Consider the following 20,730-nt stretch of genomic DNA (forward strand, 5'->3'; position numbering starts at 1 on the left):
ATCTTAAGAGATTTAAATAACTATTACAAACTTCCTTTTATTTGTATTTATTTTTTTTGTTTGTTTTTATTTGGAGAGTTTAAAACCATTCGAAAAAATTACAGTATACTTAATGCTTATAAAGTTTTGTGTCAGACCCTGGAATTTCGAGACAAACTTAGTGTTTAGTCAGGATGTTTGGCAAACAAATCGCAAACTAAGGCAATAGACCACATTCCAAGTCTAAACTAGATTTGATTCGAGTTGCTTATATGATCTCCTATTTTAGGCTAAATGTAAATTCTTTGGAGTGGCCTTTATGGCAGTAAAAAAATAGTTTCCAGTTGCCACGCCTACGGATCGATAAACGAAATCATAATATAACGTGTGCCCTTGGTCACCAGCAAGCCCTCATGGAAATGGGTCAATCGGCCGGGATGCATAAGCATCCAGCCCTTCTTAGTCTCCGTAACGGAGCAGTTATAACGCAAAAAATGACAGCCGCCGCCCTCATAGTCGATGCCCACACTGTTCATGGCCATGTTGATCGTATAGGTGGACGAGTCGTGATGCGGGCGCAGGAAAGGCTGCTCATCGGGCCGATAACGCACCATGAAGTTCATTAGCGAGCGTGGCGGCTGTAGGGTAATTAAAACACATTAGCTAGGATGACAAACATAGCTGCGTCTGGGTCAAACTTACATTATGGAAATAGCCAGTAAAGACGCGCTCCTGAAGTGGTCGCACAAACATATCCAGAAACTTCAGATAAAGCGTATCGAGTCCCACCTGGCGCATATGTATATCACGCGTGGGCACTGCCTCGTAGCCGCCCTCGAGACGATTGTCTTTGTTGCTGCCATCGGACCATTTGCCATACGCCTCCATGATGGCCACCAAATCGTCGCAGAAGGCATCGGACACAATCTGGAACCAGTAGACATCCGGACACGGCTGTGGTATGACCATGCTCTCGTTCAGCTGGGCCGAATAATTTGGATGGATGTACTTCAAGGTCCAGTCATACCGATTGCTGAACAACGTATAGAAATCGGGACGCACAACGGTGGTATTAAAATTATCCGCATTGATCAAATGGCCATGGTAGCGCTGATTGCTGACGTACATGAAGATGCCCTAAATGGAAGGATCAATTAATAAAAGCAATCATAAAGGGAGGCACTTCTTATTCAAATCAAAATTGTATAACAAGCAGCGCAATAAGCAAAATCGTTTACGAATACAATATAAAGAAATATGAAAACAAGTAGGAGTAAGGGTAGGAATAGGAGTCGGGTATGCTCAACTAAGAGATGCCCTTCACCCAGCGTCGAGCTGCTGTTACAAACATTTGAACCTTATGCTACTAAAAAACAGTAAAACGAACAGACAGACATGACTTGATCAATCCAGCTCGGCAAGCTGCTTAGTCAAATTCAATGAAAATGATACGAACGGAAAAAGTGTGACAAATATTAATTACATTTTGTGCTTTCCTATATTGACGAAATTTTTTTTTCAATAACCCAAAATTTCTATGATTAAGACCAAGTTGGGTTAAATTCGGCAGAATTTTTTCTGAATCAAATAGAAATATTTATTTAAATATTACTTGATGTTATATTTTAAATAATTACTAAATTGCAAAAAAGGAACATGTCTAGAGAAGTTGGGATGAGAACTAAAATCCCAAATAATAAAGACTTTTGTTTATTGTTAGCTAACTAAAAAACTTTGATAAAAACAACATAAATTTGAATATTATCTCATTACTTACCGCGTTCCTTAGTGATTCGCACATGGCCATATCAGGGTCGAAATCGTTGTTTTCAAACTTGATGGCATCGAAGGCGCTATGCTTGATCAGATAAATGGTCGTCACATGTGGCACATTGAACATGCCGCTAAAGAGAGACACAATTTATGAATATATATGTATATTGTATATGCTTGCAAATATATGTAAAAGCATGACACACTGTTTATTTACTAAATTCGCAACAATGTTGTGGAAATGGAAAGTAGTTAACTCTCGGGCAGCGGAACGCACACAGTTAGGTCTCGCGATTAAATTCAATCAGTATGAGAAACAAACATCGTTTGTCCGGGGCTACCTCTAGGCGCAGTATGCACAAAACATTCTACGCTGACGGACGGAAATAGCCGCATCTCTGTCGGATCGCATCAAAAATGCCCAGTCCCTGGTTTAACCAGTGCAAGATCAAAGCATTTGCTCTGCTCTGGCTGCTGTTCTTGCTGCTGCTCTTGAGCGATCTCTGCCCTGTGCAGGGCCAAAGTGAGTGATCGACCCATCGCTGATCCAATAATTTCTAAAAAAAATATAACCCTTTAATTCGAATAGGAAGCACCGGCGGTCGCAATGTGCTGCGTCGCAATTACACGGGCAAAAAACCTGTTGTCATTCAGCACAGATCACAGGATGCTGTCAACTATTACGATCACGAGAATGTAAGTTGGAATTGAAAGCAAACGAATAATAATCCTATTATAATGCCTTGATCTAACGCAGGGTGCCAAGATCATAAAGTCATCGCACTTTGAGCTCGACTATACATTGGGGCGCAAGATTACCTTCTTCTGCATGGCGCAAGGTGAGTCGGTTGTCAGAATTCCATAGGCTTAACTCCCTCTTAATAACTGCCCGTTACAGGCAATCCACGTCCAACTATCACCTGGTTCAAAGACGGCGCGGAACTGTATCAACATCGATTCTTTCAGGTAAGTGCGCTGAGAAAATGCAAATACATTTGCAGCAAATCGAACAGTCTGCTCTTTAGGTGCACGAATCGCATCCAGAACCAGAAATAATTAAATCCAAAATGGAAATTGATCCAACTACACAAATGGATGCAGGTATGAAATACTTAAATAACATGCTACAACCTCATAAACAGCTGAAAATCCATTTACGTTTTTTAAAATCTCGTCAGACCTACACATTAGCTATATCCAAACATTTTTGACAATCTCTGGCTATCTCTACTTTCAGGCTATTACGAATGCCAGGCGGATAATATATATGCTATTGATCGTCGGGGCTTTCGCACGGATTATGCCATGGTTAATTTTTAACATTCTTCATTCAACTTTGATATATTTTGAACTACATTTCGTAATAAAAACAATATAATTTTTAACTTCAAGTTCGTTCTTGTTGTCTGTATTAAATTGAAATTATTTTTGTTCTCGACCTTTTGTCTGGTGTCGGCTGTTCGGTTTGTTGTCGTTGTGTGCGTAACCGACAAATTGTCTCAATTACTTGATTTAGACAATTTTTTTGCATTTATTTTATTAAAATGTATATTAAAATGTGTGCAAGCCAAACCAAAACAAACTGTGGCATATTTACATGCAAATAAGCTCAGTTATATATATAGTTGGGGGTCTATTGCCTTTGCACAGTGGTGCGAAGCAGTCAAGAATAATATACTAGATATTAAATACATATCTGGGGAGTTTTTGAATGATAATGGAATGGGGGCAATAACTGGGAATATTATGATAATACCTCTTCTATTCACTGGTTATTCGAACCTCACTTATATGTTTTGCTTTGCAGTTAGAGCTAACATTAAGTTAACAGCGCAGAGCTTTAACATAAATGTTAAACAATAATGCGAATATAACCTGTAACAGCGTGTTATGCATACATAATATTAATATAATTGCATTTAAAAAAATTGAAACATATTAGATGTAGTTTCACACAGCTTGCCCCACTGTGCGCCCTGTAACATATGGCGCACATATCCAACGGAACCGAAGCGAAAAATGTGGCCTTTGGACAGACTGTTGCGGAGATACGCAGATTCAGCGAGTGCGCAAATCAAATCAAATGAAATTGAGTAAAATAAGGCAACCTGTGGAGCTGCATATCAAGAGAATCAAAACCGAATCCCGAGCTATCACTCTGTTGGTTTAAATGCGAGACCCAAGCGACGCCAATTGTGGCAAATTAGATGTGGCAGAGCAAGCGAAATGCCGCGACAGCTGCTGCCGCTGGTTTAGTCGCCGCGCAGACGAGATTCGCACAGCAACGTTGGGTTTTAGTTAATGATAAGCATAGGATGCAAGTGAAGTGCCTGCTCATCTGCATTGGCCTAGGCCTGGGCCTGCTTATGCTAACCGCACCGTTTACCGAGGCGCGCCGTGGACGCGGACGTGGACGCACCAAGTCGAGGGTGCAGATTGGTCTGCCCATAACGGGCAAGTACCGCGATCCCGAGTCGGATCAATACTATAACAACAACAATGTAAGCTAAGACCAAACTACAGATCACACCAATAATATTAACTAATTGTTTTGGTTATAGGGCGCAAAAATCTTGCAGGCCTCGCACTTTGATCTCGAGTACGTGCTGGGCCATAAGATTGCCTTTCTGTGCGTGGCCAAGGGCAATCCACGTCCGCATATAACCTGGTACAAGGACGGCGCCGAGATCTATCAGCATCTATATATGCATGTACACGAGTGGACCATTGGCGATGATCGCGTCAAATCCAAGATCGAAATCGATCCGGCAACCCAAATGGACGCCGGCCTGTACGAGTGCACGGCCGACAACATGTACTCCATTGACAGGCGCAGCTTTAAGACCGATTTCTCCATTGCCTTCGATTAGATCGCTGGCGGTGCCACCCGTTTCCTTGCCCGTATACGTATAAGCAATAAAGTTAATCCTAATTAAATCGTAGTAACTCCACCTGGAGATTTTCACTTACATCAGATCCCGCTTCACAATGTCCACGTAGTCGTGGGAGCGTGCATAGTAACCGTTCTCGGAGAGCGCCCCCCAAAAGTTGCTCCACAGTTCGTGATACTTGGAGAACACAGGCGCCACAAATTGCCTGCATTGGGTAACATTTATATTTTTAGTTGGGCTATGCGTGTCTATCGAATTTGAAGACCTACTTGTTCATCCTCAGCAGCTCTCGGAGCACTTCGCTGTCATCGATGTGCGCATCGGCGTCCACAAAGAAAATGTAGTCGCTGTGCTGCAGCTTTGCCTTGTCGCTGCCAGTAGAAAAAGGAGTACAAGTTAGTCAGCTTTTAAAATATATTAATTTATGATTTGCCCGTATCTAAGGAGCACAGGGAAAATAGTTAATGCCGAATATAGTTAAGATATCTTGTAAAACAAAAAGTTTTTCATGCAACTTAATTTTAGACCGATTGTTCCCATGGAAGCTATATGATATAGTAGTCCGATGTGAATAAGGTTTTGCATAAATGTAAGGAACATGGTGAAATAAATAAATGCCGAGTTTGGTCAAGATATCTAGGTAAACTAAAAAGTTTCTCATACAAGAACTGATCGTTCCTATGGCAGCTTTATGATATAGTAGTCCGATGTGAAAAAGATTTTGCATAAATGTAGGGAACATAGTGAAACTCACAAATGCCGAGTTTGGTCAAGATTATTGAAAAACAAGAAAGTTTCCGATTCCGACATATGAATTGCGTGCAACAGAAAGAGCCACTTTTGCAAAGTTTCATGGCGATAGACAGACTGGCATGGCTATATCGACTCGGCTGTTGATACTGATCAAGAATATATACACTTTATGGGGTCGAAGATGTCTCGTTCTATGCGTTACACATTTCACGACAAAAAATGTAGTACCCTCTCTAAGGGTATAAATATAAAATTAACTAACAATGCCTAAAGTTGTTAATAATTAGATAATTTAAGAGTTGTTTGAATATGAAAAGTAAAAGCTACACAAAAATGTACTGAATTTAAATTTAAAACAATTTTTTTTAATTCTAGAATAAGTAACAACGCGGGGGTGAGTAAGATTTGCCTCCATTACCTCTATCACTCCCTTTAAATATTGCCTTTCTATGCGATTCTCATGAATTCTTGTTGAGTGAGAGTACTAATAGCGAATGAGTATAAGGGATAGAAAAAAACCAGTCAGACAGCTCTTCATAATACAAGAACATATATGTAAATATCGGAAACACTATTATAAGCATCTGATTATAAATTCCATATACCATATAATAACTTTGGGAGTTATTTGGGAGTCAATGCAAATAACAGAGGCTATTTAATGAATAGGTCGATTTTAAAGAAAAATGGTTTCTATCTAAAAAAAAAATAATACTTCGCAATGATTCATTACTAAATAAAGCCAACGATTTTGTCATCTGCTTAACGAATTCAAATAGTTAGTTACTCCTAATGTACTCACAGCGCTAACCGTCTGCCTTGACGTTCGTCCAGTTCATCCACGGATAGCACAAACTTGGCGCTGGCATAGTTCTTGCCTTGGTTATTCACATAGGACTTAACAGCATCGTCGTGCAGCGCGACGTTGCTGTACATAAAGAGATGCAGCGATTCCTTGGGATAGTTAAGCTTCTCAATGCTGGCCAGGAACATATCGAAGAAAGGCACAGCTTGGGGAACCATCACAGCCAACGTAATGATAGGCAGATTTTGTTCCTACAAAACAAAAAACAGAAGGCACATGCTAAAAAGACCTATGTGAATTCTAAGTAAATTCCACTCACATCCAACTCCAGGGGATACTCCAAGCAGAAGGTGCAGACGCCGCTGAAGGTCTTGGCTAGATAGTTGCCATAGGCATTCAAATCGACCTTGCTCAGTCCATTGCCATGGATAATCAGGGGCGTGGTCATGAAGTCAATGTTTTGCAGAGTACCCTGATTGGAGTCCAGGTCCACCTTTAGCTTGACATCATTTTTGGCACCATGTAGATTCTGAAACAGACGTGACTCCGTATCCAGCTTCATGCCCAGCTTGGCACGCTTCTCCTCGTCCAGGAACACTTTGGTGTAGTACAACTGATCATCACCAGAATTCTCGATGGCCTCCTCCAGCAGCGCATTCACCTGTGGTGCATACCCAATGAATGCACCTGAGTTCAAAAACCGCGAGGCTTTGCCCTCCACCTCGGGATACTGATCTGCCAGACTCTTGTCCGGCCAGCAGTATTTTTCGGCCGAGAAGAGTAACTTGGCACCAGACTCTTTGAATTTTTCCAAAATCTCATCGAGCGCAGCTGTGAAGATGACATCGTAGCTATAGAAGATATCTTGTTAGATGGAGCTTGAAAAGTATAGGGTATATTTTACCTGTCCGTGAACAATATTATGGTATCCTCTGCATCCTTCAAGTCTTCAATTGCTTTTCGCAGCAGATTGATTTTAAAACCGCCGCCAGCGCTTTGCATATCGCCACCTTGCCATTCTTCACCCATGCCAAGAGTGGTCACCTGTTATAAAAAATAAATTGATTAATCTTATGGAATATGTTCATTTAATTACTTATATTTGATATATCACAGTTTTTGATAAACTAACTTATTGAAAAGCCAACAACACAAAGCCCGGACGCTTAACAAATCCACAATGAGAGCAGATCCGAGTGTGGGGCTACAGGGCTATATCAAAATTTCAAGCCAAAGAGCATGTTCTATATGACTCTGTTATATACATTTATGTTAAAGGTCAATAAAGTGGAGCGGTTGCATCAATATATTCTCTTAAATGTTAACGCTGTGTCGTATAAAATTCTGTAATCTTTTGAATGTTAAACTGCAACTGTTACTCTATTATTTTAAATGTTAAAGCTATGTAATTGAACAGCAACAATTAACTCTATGATGCCTTTAAATGTTACAGATATATTTTAAAAGTAAAGCTTTTATGTGTTCTTGTTATTAATTTAGGGTAAACACAAGCAAGCCATATTTTATTTCCCATTATATGCATATAAATGTTAATTAACAGTGACAACTTACCGTATGCAACAAATATCAATAACAGCAAGTCAAGGCTGTTAATATGTTAATAAATTACATTTGTAGCAAGATCTCTCGTAATTCAATTTCAAACAAATTTGAGCTGCCTGTCTAAATGGCTAAGTTCACACAATGCTTGAAAAGCAGATTATAATAAAACAACAACAAAAAAGTGCCCATTATGAAATATAAGAAATGTTTCGAGAACGAAAGCCGGCTAACCGGCTTATCAGCAAGTTTTTTTTGTATTTCATTCAAATGATGAACATGAGGAGCTGAATATGCGACACACACAGAATGAGAGACGAATTTACATAAGGGAACCGGCGTAGCCTTTGGTGATAAGCAAATATCATAGAATACAATCGGGAACTGAATTGAGCTAATTACCCCGGGACCTACTACTGGCTGCATGGACTACGTGATTAAATACAACAAAGTAAACATCGAGACGACCACATGTGTGCACTATATATACTTATATGTACATATACATATATATGGTGCCCCATAATGTTCAGCCAATCTGTGTGTAACACATCAGAGAAGCAGAGTCATCTGGACGCCAGTGCCGGATGCTGGGACATATGTCCGTGCATGCACATACATATACACACCCAGATACAGAAGCTACAAAACAAATTCATAAAAGTGTGCCGCAAACCGAGATATGTCGGCAAGAGTTCGTCTTCGGGCCAATCATTTGTTTATGCCAGCATCTAGTATACATATACACATATGTCTTTGTACATAGCTTTACACATGTAGATAGGAAACACAGCGACGTTTAATCAAATTTCCGAATTTCTTTATATGGAACACAATTAGAATTCTATTCAGCAGACGCCTCGATTGTTCTAAAGTTTTTAATATGAATGCACTGAACCTCAATCAGCGTGAGCTCTGATGTTGCCAAATTCCTACATTTTCTCAAATCTTTCCTTTTGAAATAATATTTATTACCTACAGAATAATATAGGCCAAGCCAACACGCGTTATTGTATGAAAACTGTTTTTCTTTTTCATTTAATTTTTCGTGTTTCGAATTTACTTTTGAAATTTGAATTGTTCTTGGATTACTGCGGCGACAAAACTAAAGATACGCGGAAATCCGAGTGGTATTTCCATCTTTCATTCCAAACAGGTGTTACCCAAGCAAACAAGAATATTCAAAAACTCGGTATCCCAAAAAAGGGTTTAGTAATAAACATTAATGGAGTTACATGAAAAAATATCAAATATCATAATCGCATATTCGCATGGTTTCATAACATACCAAGTTTTTGTAAATTTATATTTAATCAACTCAACTCAATAGAATATATAGCAATACTTTAGCTTTAAAGGAAAAGTTAAATCGCAAATCTTTAGATCAATTTGCAGATGAAACAATGAAAACATTTTTGGCAATTCTTCTTGTTTTCGAATTGGCCGAAAGTTCGATAGCTCTCAAAAAGAATTTGCATACCAAATTTTAAGAATAGCAAAAGACCATAAATTTGTTATTCCAGACGGTCGAAATTTAACGGGTTTTTGTGCCAAATTAATAGCTTCGATTCGCAATCGTTTTAATTTAATTAGGAACTTACCTCAATGTCGTAGACATTGGCAGATCGGACATAACGCCGATATCCATCAGTCGGTTCGGTGGCCACGGTGAAGACTTTGATTTTCTCTGTTTATGAAGGTTTGAAAAATATGAAAAAAGGTGTTAAATGAATATATAAATAAACTATTTATGTGCCCCATTAAGTATAAAATAGATCGAGTTAAATGGAACTTGAATTTTTCATTGCACGAGCTGTGGTCGTGTTGGCATTGTTTAAGATTATAAAATGGTTCTAGATTATAATTTCGTTTTATAGTATTTATACTACAAGTGTTTAGTTTACATTTTAATAAAATGTTCATTCTCAACAAATGAATAGTTATTGAGAATCTAATTTTCAACTTCTGCTTAAACATTAAGATAGATATCTATATATATTTAAAGCTTTGCATTGAACATGCGTATATGTATATAATCGTTGCACATACATATACAGATACATATTGGTAACCCATTTTTGTGTCAGGGACACAGGACCTGGAAAATGTCCTGGTTCAAAGAAAAAATATTGTGCATGGTTAAAGCTAATAAACGAAATTCTCTATAATACAATAAAGAAATTTATAGCCGCGCACATTGCACATCTTTAAGCACTTTGAGTGTTAACGACCGCATGAATATTACAAGTAGGCGGAAAGAGCAACGGAATGTAAACAAAAACCGCAGTCTCACACACACACACACACACACACAGATGCAGATGCATAGACAGATGCATGTGTGTGTGTGTGGGTGGATTCTACAGATGAATGCAATTTAATGTTGTTTTTTTTTTTTAGTACTTATGCCTTGCTAATTCCAGTGATGAACTCATTGCTCCAGATTCTAGACACATACCATTCAAATTTTTCTGTGTTGCAGCTGCAACAACTTCGGGGGCGACAACATCGGCATCCGATTCGCTGGCGCTGGCGCTGGCTCCTTGCAAGAGCAATAGCGACGCCAGAAACAATAACAGCTTAGATGCTGACGAGTGCGTACGCCGTTCCATGGCGTTCTTTTTTATTTACTTCACACAACACTCGCACACGTTCACACTTTAAATACACACTTTTGTGTTATTATAATTGTTGCATATTATTCTGCGAGGCAAATTTGTTTTGAAAAACACGCAAAACAACTATTTTTCTCCGCTGCACAACCGTACGCAACAACGAAGATAACATGAATGAATTTGCGGATGGCGACTCTAGCAAACGAAGACAAATGTTCATAAAAAAAGACGGTGTTGTGAAACTCGCAAAGGTTGCTCATTTAGTTATCGATAGCAAGTGAAACTAAGTATTTATCGAACGATAGTATATGCAATTATTGGCGCACAACTTAAAATTTATTCAGCAAAATTTTATGCGTGCTGCATTACAAACGTAATTACATGAGTGTATGAGTATGCGTATAAATGTAATTTATGTTATATACAATTAACTGAGCGACATAGTAAACAATATATAGTCATTCAAACCGAATTTGCTTAGTTGCCTGCTTTCCATCACGCCATATTGAGCATTTACATACACATATATATTGTCTCATTTGAACAAATTGTATCAAAAATAAATGACAAATTCAAAAACAAACTAAAGCTCAACTAATAAATCATCATCGTCTTCATCATCATCATCATCATCATCATCATCATAAATTATCGGAGGTGGTATCTGTTGCGTTGCTGGAGGTATGTGTATCAACCATTTTGACATCCCTTTGCGGCGACTACAGCATGCCAAAGCCTTTCGAGTAGTTGATTGCCTTGAGCAAACGCTCTTCTAGCTTCTCCTTGCTGCTGTATTCGGGAAGCAGCAGCACATTGAAGCATGTGTGTGAAGTGGGCAGGCGATCGCTATCCGGTCCATGGCGTGTGATTAGCAATCGCAAGCATTTCAAACCGCCAACCGGTACGCGTGCCGATCCTGTGGTGAACTCGAGCAGCTTGCGCTTGGACTCGTGTGGCATTGCGTGCACAATGCTCCAGAAATCTCGTACAATTTGCGTTTCCTCCGTGTAGCCACCCTCGTACTCTGTCGAGTGCTCCAGCTCGACAAAATCGAACTCCTGCAATAGCATAAAAATTAATGGAAATCCAAAAAATAAATGAGCCAAACTCTTCTGTCAACCTACTCGACTACCGCAGACCAACTTTTCGATCTCCTCTGGCCTAAAGAGCAGCTTCAGCGGCGACTCGTCTGTAACCATTTCGAAGCCCTTGCGGAAAGCCTTAAACTGCTGTTGTATGTTGACGTTCAGCAAAAAATCGCTGTACAGATTAACAAACAACCGCTTGTTGTGCTGTCCCACAAGCACCTCGCTACCGTGTGGCACCAGTTCGTGCTCCACCAGTTCGCCAAACACATTGCTATAGCTAATCTTAAACGTCTGCTCGAATACCTCTTCCATGTCCTGGCCCTGATAGTCCAGCATAGTTTTCAAGCTCTTATATAGCGTTGGACTCCAGTCGGACAGATCATAGAAGGTACCTCGATAGCCCATCAGCTTGCGATATACGACCATAGGAAAGTTCACAGCCAAAATGACATTGTTATAAATGGCTAAGCCAATTATAATTCCAATCAGCGTGAATTGTGCGCCATTCTCGAAGGGGGTGGCGTTGAACCTTCAGAAGCGATGGATAAAAGCATAGAAAATACACGATATATATTATATGGAGGGTAACACCAGGGTCACATGGTCACTCACCACATATTGTTGGTCTCCTCCTGCTGCACAAACATGCCAAAGGCTGGATTGAAAATCTCCTCAACGATTAGTTGAAAGAACTCTTTGGATACGCCGCCCTCATCAATCCCTTGTTCGCCCACAAACTCAACCACCAGTTGCTTTTTCAGATCCTTTGGATTGCTCATCGCCACCAGTTCCAGCTGCAATGCAAATAAAGCAAAAAGTTCCAAATTTGTTAACATAAGTTTTTGGTTTAAGTCTTACCCCGATGAGTGCATCGTTGATTAGTTGATCGCGTCGCACCGTCAGCTTGAGATCGGGTCGCGCACCTTCCTGGCCATCCTGACCAAAGTTGTGCAATATCGAGTAGAGCGAGGAATAGCGCTCGCTGTACATGCGCATACGGCAGTCGTAATAGAGCGCGTCCACCTTGGTGGCCGGCGTCAGGATGAATGCGTACAGCATAAAACAGAAATAGTTGGTGTGGCTAGAGCCCAGCTCGCTCTCCATGGCCAGCGTTTTGTAGGATAGATAGTCCTGATGCATTTGTATGTGCTCGCTAAGCGCCTCATTGTAGAACTCCTCGAGCGGCACCAATGGACTGCGGCAGTCAATGTACGAGACTTGCAAGCACTTCTCTAGTGGATCTTCCGCAAATTTGGGCATATGCGGCTGCTGCATTGAGCTATAAAGAAACAAATCCTCGCCTTCTTCAAGGGCGGCGGCGGCGGCTGCAGCAGCTCCCTCGCTTTCACCAACTTCCTGCAGTGGCAGCCGACACGACGGCCGCTCCAGCACGCTGGCCAGGATGTTGGCATAAAACACAATCTGTGTGAAAAATAGATTCTTCTAAAACTGATAAATGGAAGGGAACCAGCCACGACTCACCTTCAGAACTTTGGTCACGCTTATGATATGCTCGTTCTCGCGCACCGACTCTTCGTCCAGGAGCACCTGCAGCGTTATCTGCTGCTGGCACGAGGATAGCAGCACCTGCAGCTGGTCCGCACAATATTCACTCCAAATAAGAGCCAGACGCGCCTGTGCCCGCACCGGCATTGCGGCAGCCGCATGGCACAGCTTGGGAAGCACTCGATCCAGGTACTCCATGTCCGTTACGCTGTTGTTGGCCGTAGCTGTTGTTTAGAATGCAAATTATTTATTAAATTTAGTTATGAAATGAAAATGAAACTAACTGTTGGTGGCCATGTCAAAGCATATGACTAGGCAATGGAGAACCTGCTCCCACGAGTCCTGCCTGTACAGCCTCATGTAGCGTATATAGTCCGCCAGCTGGATGACGCTGCTTGTCAATTGCTCTGCAATGGCTGGGCACGTCGCGCCGAAGAGCAGTCGCTTAATGTGACGCAGTCCACGGAAATCCACTTTGGTGCCTCTATGTAGAAACTCCTCATTTTGCTCCTGTTGACCCATCGGTTCGTCCTCATCATTGTCATCATCAATATCGCCATCGCCATTACCATCGCCTTCGCCATCGGCATCGGCATCAGCATTTTCATCCGCGTGGCGTTCAGCAGCCTCGGCATCTGGGCATCGCTCGGCTGGAGTTTCTGCTCGCTGAGTGCTGTCCTCATCCTTGTCGTGCTCACCCTCCAATTGCCGCAGCTGCTCTTTGTTCAGCGCATTGGTCGATTTACTTTCCAGATGCTGGCGCTCCTGGCCCGGCCTGCACACAAAGCTCTTGCTGAGACGATCGACGCTGGAGAAAACATCGTTAATCGCTTGATACAGCCTGTCGTAGTTGTTCGCTGTCTGACACTGCAAATAGAGTGCCTCCAGCGAATCAGCGTCGAGGAACTCCACAGGCGGCAGCGTCGGTGTGCAGGCACCAGAGTCGCCAGCTGGGGTTGTCGCCTGCGATCCAATTGTTGATAAGGGTCTTGATAATTTCACCAAGTCAATAATCATGGGCGGCCTTTCCGTCTGCTCCACGGAGCTTTGTGGCTGCGCATTCGATTGAGACTGAGATTGGGTGCTGGTGGTAGTTGTGGTGCTGGCGGAGGTAATGGTGCTAGTGGAGCTGTTGCTACTGCTGCTGCTGCTATCATTTGGCGAAAGCATGTCCACGTCCTGCTGCGGACTATCAGGAGGCAAGAGACGTTAGTATTTGTCAATTATTTCCTGTGATCGGACCCACTCACCTGCTCGCTATGGGCGCTGGCACTGTTGCCGCCGCCGCTGCGCTATCGCACAATTGTGCATCCTGTGAGAAAAGCTGAAGTGCTCGGGCCGCCACCTCGTTGGGTGTCATGGGCGCCACTTTGCCGCTGGAAGCGCAGTTGGCATTCGTGCAGTGGACATTGCCGCAGCCCGACTGCAACTGATGGAAGTAACGCTGTATCAGGCTACGAACGGCCGAGCGTTTCATCTCCGGTGTGGCCCGACCATTGCCACCACCGCCACTGGCCACAGCAGCGGCTGCTGATGAAGTCGACGCACTGCAAGCAAATGTATGCAAATACATTAGCATTAAATATAATTGCGGTTGAGTTTCGCTGGCAATCACCTTGAGACGCCTGGCAACGGCGACGTTGACGTTTGCCGCGCCTTCTGTTGCTGCTGCTCGTGTTCCTCGCCGCCGCCGCTCATTGAGCGTCCCTTTCCCTGAGGCACACTGGGATTCAATAAACAAATAGCTGTCACTGCGCTTGGCTTCTCGTTGCGTTGCGTGCTTCCTTGGCGAGGCGACACTTGTCGCGCGTTTCTTTGTGTGCTAATTTGCTACGCAAAATATGCACCAAAAAAAAAAGGGTGCAAAAAAATCGATGTCGATGTCCCTTTTCTTCTTGCGACTCTCGCTGGCGCACTCAAGTGTGCCTTATTGTTGTTCTTCTTGTTATTGCACTACATCCGCCTGTCAACATCTACTGCATGGCACTTGTAATTCACACAACGTTTGCACAATTTTTCAACTACGCCTAACAAAAATTTTTTCGTTTTGATATTTTGAACAGAAGTTTTGTTTAGAAAAACGCAGCCAAGGCAAAGCAGAGTGCCTTTAATATTGAAAATCATCAACAGTTAGTGTTGCTAATGTTCGCAAATGCCCATAATGAGTGTTGCGAAACGCCTTCAACTAACTGTCGATTAAGCGCGATTTGTTTCGCTGGACATTGATTTTCGAATAATTTTCATGCATATTGAATAATTTTAGTTATTTATTAAGAAAGTTTTAAATATTTAGTATTCTGCTTATTTTCTTGTGTGCAGACACGTCTGCTTATATATACAAAAATAATTAAACGAATAATTAACAAATCGTTCCAATTTGAAATTATTTTCAAATCTCATTAGATGCTAAAATTAAAAATAAAGACACACATTTGACTGAAAAACACTTTTCAAAATCGTCTAGTTTAAGTACACATTGTCAATCATATGAGGGAATTGGCAATCTAAAGAAAGGTAAACCTCATGCAGTTGCATGTAGAACGTAAATGTTGCCCCAGTATTTCGCTCAGTGCGCAGTATTTTTTTCAACCAGTGCTGCATAACGAGTGCTGCCCCTCGGACGACTGTTTTTATCAGCTGTGTCTCATTTTGCTGCCTGCCTGCCAAAATAGAATAAGAACGACAAAACGTAACGAGCGCAGCAAACAGAAAAAAGAAAGTAAACACTCGTCAGCAAAAGCATTGCAAGCAGATCGCACTGCAATACAAACAGCATATGCAATGGCCAAAAGCAGCAAAAGGCAACAACAAAAACAACTAAAGTGAGCACTGCGACAGGTAAACAAACAACAACTGCGACGGGACACGATGACGTCGACGTCGACGACGGAGACTGGCAACTGTCAGTTGCAGCTGCAGCTGTGCGTGCGTGGGAATGTGCCATGGCAGGAGCTGCCGGTGCATCTGCGCTCGGTGCTGCACAACAATCAGCGCGACTACGAGAAGTACGTCTTCAACTACAGCCTGAAGAATCAGCTGCGCTTCCGCGGCAATCTGGCATCGAAGGTGTTCCGCCAGGAGCAGCGCTACTATGAGCTGCTCATCCAGAAGAACATCAACAGCCTGGGCGTCTTTCCCTACCATCTGGCGGACATAGTCACCAAGGGATTGCGCGTTACGCCCTTCAACTATTATCTGGACGTGCTCAGCCAGCTGCTGCGCAACGACAAGAGCTACGATACGCTGCCCAATTTTACGGCGGCGGATTGCCTGCGTGTCCTCGGCATTGGACGCAACGAATATCTGGCGCTGATTAGCGAACTGAAGACCCATACGCCGCGCACGCTGCTGTTTAGTGCCAAACCCAATCCGCTGGACTTTTTGCCGCGCCTGCCGGTGCATGTGCACATTGAGCCCTGGTGGCGTCTGGACATTGGCTATGTGCTGGAGACGGATATACGAACGGTGACGCCCGCAGAGCGCAGCCTGCTGGACGATCTCATTGACTTTGGCGCACAGCCAACGGGCAAATGTGACTATCAGGTGGTGCAGAGCCTATATCGCAAGGGTCTCATCTATCTGGATGTGCCCATTAGCGGCGAGGATCGCATTTGTATACCGCCGTTGCGCAACTTTGTCATGAATCGCGTCAGCGGCGATTATTTTGAGAATTTGCTGTACAAGATTTTCGTGAGTGCCGATGAGCACATGAGCATTGCAGAGCTGGCGCAAATGCTGCAACTGGAGCTGGATGGTGTCAAGCAGGCGATCAGCTTTATATGCCGCCTCGGCTTTGCCCAGCGCAAGCATACGGATCACGAAACTGGACAGTATCACGCTAGCTGGGCATGCTACAATGAGCAGCAGCTGCCGCAAACGCCGCAGATTACGCCGCTCAACTACAATGTGTATGCCAGCAGCAGCTTTGACTTTGAGCAGCCGCAGCAGCAGCAGTCACAGTCAAGTCCCAAGACGCCAAAGCAAGACAAGGACAAGGACAAAGACAGCAGCTCCATTGGCTATCTCTCCTCGGATGGCAATACCAGTGACTTTAGCTTTGCCAACATGGTTACGCCCCCAGCAGCCACACACAACGGCAACAACAGCGATGAACAGGAGCTTAGCTCCGAGCTGGAGGATGTTAGCGAGCGCACGACCACCACAAAGGCAACATCAGCCGCATCCGCAGCCGCAGCTGCCAAGAGTGGCAAGCGTGTCGGCTTTTTATTCGACTCAACACTTACAGCATTCTTGATGATGGGCAATCTGTCGCCGGGCCTGAAAAACCATGCCGTCACCATGTTCGAGGTGGGAAAACTGTGCGAGGAGAGTCTCGACAGCTTTCTGGCTGAACTGGAGCAGGTCTCGCTGCTGGATGCTGAGGGCGAGGGCGATGTCTCTCGCTATTTTGCGCACGCAGTAATATTGCGCTCCACCATCTGTTCGCTGCGTCCGTTGCTGCCCGGCGGACTCGACCTGCTGCGACTGGAATGCCTGGAGGGCCTCGACTGGCAGACGCGCGACCGTGTGCTCGATAAGAAGTACAAGTTTATTATCTCGGCAACGCCGCTGACGGCCACATTGAGTCACATGTTCAGCATTCCGTTCTTTGGCCAGTTTGTGCGCAGCTCCGATGCGTTGCCGATGTGGAGCAAGCTATTCTACAACCATATCACGGGTGAGTTACCTGCCTCCTAGCTAGACTCATTGAAACTAATATCCAACTCATTGCCAGGCTATGGGCCGCCCAGCTTGCTGTTGTGCCGCGGCACTGTGCTCAAGTCGCTGCCACGTCTCTTTTTGGGCTATGGCAAGCTGCTGGTGAACATACTCCATTCGGACGCATATGTGCTCAACACGGAGAACTTTCGCAACCTGAACGAGCAGCTCAAGAACGGATGCGTCCTGCTGCAGGGCTATGGCATAAGTACCGCTGGCCAGCTGCACTATGAATCATTTCCATTCCAGGCCTCGGATGCCGGCCAGGCCAAATGGGGCACGCATCGTGCCGTGCAAAAGCTGGCCACCCATTTGGATCTGCGCCAGCAATGTGGCTACATAACATTCCTGAATACGGGCGTGCCCGATCTGGGCTGCGACGAGTATGAGTTGCACGTGAAGCTGAAGCTGCCGCAGCGCAAACGCCCATCGCTGCCCGCGACCAAGTCAAATGTGCCAAACGATCAGCTGACCAGCTTTCAGCTGAAGAGTCCCGATGAGAATCATTTTGCAACAACGCCGGAGCACGGCCCAGCAAACGACTACACCTCGGCGGACTGCAACCAGCTGCTGGCCAGCGAGCTGGCCAAATGCAGCGACAACTGCACTCGCGCCGAGCTGCTCTCCCAGAGCTCCGTGGAGCTGCCCATTGGCGATACGTCTGCGGAGCCGGAGCAGGAGCCCAGCACCGAGGAGTGGACGCTGTTGGACGTTAACTTTGGTGTGCCGCTCTTCGATGTGGACACAAATACGCGCATCTGCGAGCAACTGGTGCGCCAGCTTAGCAGCGATGCCAATCTGCAGGCACTGCCCGCTTGCGCCCAGCAGGCCCAGCAGCTGTTCCTCGAGTTTGTGCGTCAGTGCTTGTACTTTGAGGATGATCCGTCGACGCCTGCCCAGCTGCACGAGCCACTGCAACCGGCCAGGGCCTTACCACATCCGCGCATCAATCTGGCCTTTGAGAATGGACGCGTCGGCTACTGGAACGGTCGTTAAAGGGCGCTTCACTTAATTTTCATGCATTCCGGCTGCCCTACGCCAGGCCCAGTACAGTTTACAAGTATTTTTTATATGCTCCCCTCCCGCCCCGCCCCGACCCTCCTCTCTCCCACCCTGCCCCAACCCTACATAAATTTTTATCAATTTTGCCTTGTACAGTTCCGAGCTTTATAGATATTTATATAGAAATACCTTATCAGCCCGCTAACCATTAGTCCGAGCCGAGCAACGGCCAACCCATGTATTCCGTTTTTTATTAGTTCTGTAAGTTCGGCAAAGTGGCAATATGCAATCGGAGGCAAAAAAAAAAAACACACACACACACACTCTAAACATACCATATATAAATATAAATATATATATATATACACACATTCAAGATGTATGTCTAAATAAATGCAATTTTAAAAACGTGTATATCGGAATATATCCTTATAGCGTATGTATGTACGTATATATACGAGTTGAGTTTAAGATATGGTGCTTAAACGCATTTCAGAGAAAGAAACAATCCATATTCGCATATTAAGAACATTTTAAATGTCTCAAGAATGACAACAAGAAAAGTTGAAAGGAACCAAGTTGATTTTTGGTCTATGCACACATTCAAACGCCATTTTTTGCCCAGAATAATAAAATATACATTTATTCAAGAAATATTTATAGGGTAAACCAGAAAATGCCTTTGTCTAGGGTATGCAGCTTGCGGCCTTTGTGCTGATGAGTATGTGTGTTTCGATTGCCTTGAAAGGGATATTCGCTGTTTTTAATTAAATAGAGAACAGGGGAAAACGGCTCAACCCCAAGTCTCTATATATACAGCTGTTTTTCCTGACTGACTGACTGATTGGTGATCAACGCACAGTCCAAGCCGTAAGAGCTAGGAATCTGACTGTAGTTACCTTATGTGATAAAGGTGCACGTTAAGACGGGGTTTTCGGGAAATTCCAGCTGTATGGGTGGAAAAATCGCGAAAAACATTTGTATACAACTTTTTTGTTTACCATCCGATCGGCCTCAAACTCATTTTCAGAGATCTTTGTTCAAAATCCATTTGAGGGCTGTTTCACACTTTTCGAAAAATGCATTCATCCTCGGTGGAAATGGGGGTCAATGATTTGGCGGGCGACGTTTCGTGTTCAAATTCATTTCAAAATATCTATACGAAAAATCATTTGCCACATGTTGCACACTTTTCGCAGAATCCAAGCTTCCTCGGGCGTGTATTTATTGTAAAGAAAATATCTAAAAAAAATTTGAGCAGAAAACGTTCCGCGGACAAGGCCGGGCAATATCCGTTTGTATACATATATATAATTTATGTTTATTTGTTCTTTTTTGGGATAGCTTACTCAGCCGATATAATACACTATATAATTTAGTGGTCCGGTTCAGGCAGATCCGACTTATGTAGTGCCTGCAACAGAAAGACGGACCGATATAAATATTCAAAGACAAACATAAGGACCTGGTTATACCAACTCGATGCGGATCTAGAGTATAGGTATATATGCATGGGATCGTAGATGTCTCTTTCTATGCGTTACACATTTCATGTCAAAACTAAATTACCCTCTACAAGGGCGTCTTTCATATTCATATTCTAATGTTATTTATTTCCAATTAAGCTAATTCATATTATATTTATAACCTGAAAATGGGTATATTGCTTTTGTTCAAAAATATGTAACAGGCAGCATCAACGATCCCAAAAAGTAAAGATATATTCCTGTTCGGGACAACGAGCTGATTCGAGCCATGTCATAAAGATTTTTGGCAAAATATAAAAACGATTTGGTTTCGATTTGAAACTTGTTTTGAGTCTCGTTAAATGAGCTAATAACGAGAAGCAGCCACAGCAAATAAACTTTTTTATTTGCAATCCATCAACAGTTCAATGAAGGTCACTTAAAGCCTGACCCATGCCTTTTGTTTATTTATATTGACTTCCTGACCTACTGATAATCGCTTAAAAGTTACCGAAATATTGGGCACCCGAGCTTCCGAATGATTGCCGCATTTCAGTCTGTTTACGTGCGTGC

At 43.3% G+C, this 20,730-nt stretch overlaps 5 protein-coding genes across 5 annotated transcripts; 3 read left to right on the forward strand and 2 right to left on the reverse strand.

The window, feature by feature from the left end:
* Positions 1-35: 35 nt before the first annotated feature.
* Plod (procollagen lysyl hydroxylase) lies at positions 36-10,542 on the reverse strand. Its single transcript, XM_064689102.1, has 10 exons — positions 10,220-10,542; positions 9,363-9,448; positions 7,106-7,245; positions 6,521-7,052; positions 6,199-6,452; positions 4,913-5,014; positions 4,723-4,848; positions 1,757-1,883; positions 682-1,116; positions 36-617 (listed from the first exon to the last, which is right to left on the reverse strand). The coding sequence occupies exons 1-10, from the start codon at positions 10,371-10,373 to the stop codon at positions 333-335; spliced, it is 2,241 nt and encodes a 746-aa protein (XP_064545172.1). The 5' UTR covers positions 10,374-10,542; the 3' UTR covers positions 36-332.
* LOC135433152 (immunoglobulin domain-containing protein oig-4) lies at positions 2,089-3,143 on the forward strand. The gene is made up of 6 exons (XM_064689117.1): positions 2,089-2,275; positions 2,342-2,448; positions 2,510-2,591; positions 2,651-2,718; positions 2,778-2,853; positions 2,990-3,143. Exons 1-6 carry the CDS (start codon positions 2,170-2,172, stop codon positions 3,070-3,072), a joined length of 522 nt encoding a protein of 173 aa, XP_064545187.1. The 5' UTR covers positions 2,089-2,169; the 3' UTR covers positions 3,073-3,143.
* On the forward strand, positions 3,922-4,694 carry nkt (noktochor). The gene is made up of 2 exons (XM_064689103.1): positions 3,922-4,253; positions 4,314-4,694. Exons 1-2 carry the CDS (start codon positions 3,960-3,962, stop codon positions 4,620-4,622), a joined length of 603 nt encoding a protein of 200 aa, XP_064545173.1. The 5' UTR covers positions 3,922-3,959; the 3' UTR covers positions 4,623-4,694.
* Positions 10,543-10,666: 124 nt separating the features above from the next.
* Positions 10,667-15,086, reverse strand: Ube3a (ubiquitin protein ligase E3A). The gene is made up of 8 exons (XM_064689073.1): positions 14,586-15,086; positions 14,221-14,517; positions 13,255-14,159; positions 12,947-13,194; positions 12,323-12,886; positions 12,077-12,258; positions 11,501-11,993; positions 10,667-11,434 (listed from the first exon to the last, which is right to left on the reverse strand). Exons 1-8 carry the CDS (start codon positions 14,666-14,668, stop codon positions 11,096-11,098), a joined length of 3,111 nt encoding a protein of 1,036 aa, XP_064545143.1. The 5' UTR covers positions 14,669-15,086; the 3' UTR covers positions 10,667-11,095.
* Positions 15,087-15,400: 314 nt separating this feature from the next.
* LOC135433123 (protein FAM91A1) lies at positions 15,401-19,102 on the forward strand. The gene is made up of 2 exons (XM_064689081.1): positions 15,401-17,648; positions 17,706-19,102. The coding sequence occupies exons 1-2, from the start codon at positions 15,839-15,841 to the stop codon at positions 18,683-18,685; spliced, it is 2,790 nt and encodes a 929-aa protein (XP_064545151.1). The 5' UTR covers positions 15,401-15,838; the 3' UTR covers positions 18,686-19,102.
* Positions 19,103-20,730: the final 1,628 nt, after the last annotated feature.

Source organism: Drosophila montana, unplaced genomic scaffold (genome assembly GCF_035044405.1).
Source record: "Drosophila montana isolate Dmon_TW-CO22-7 unplaced genomic scaffold, ASM3504440v1 contig_3217_1, whole genome shotgun sequence".
Classification (NCBI taxonomy): Eukaryota; Metazoa; Arthropoda; class Insecta; order Diptera; family Drosophilidae; genus Drosophila; species Drosophila montana.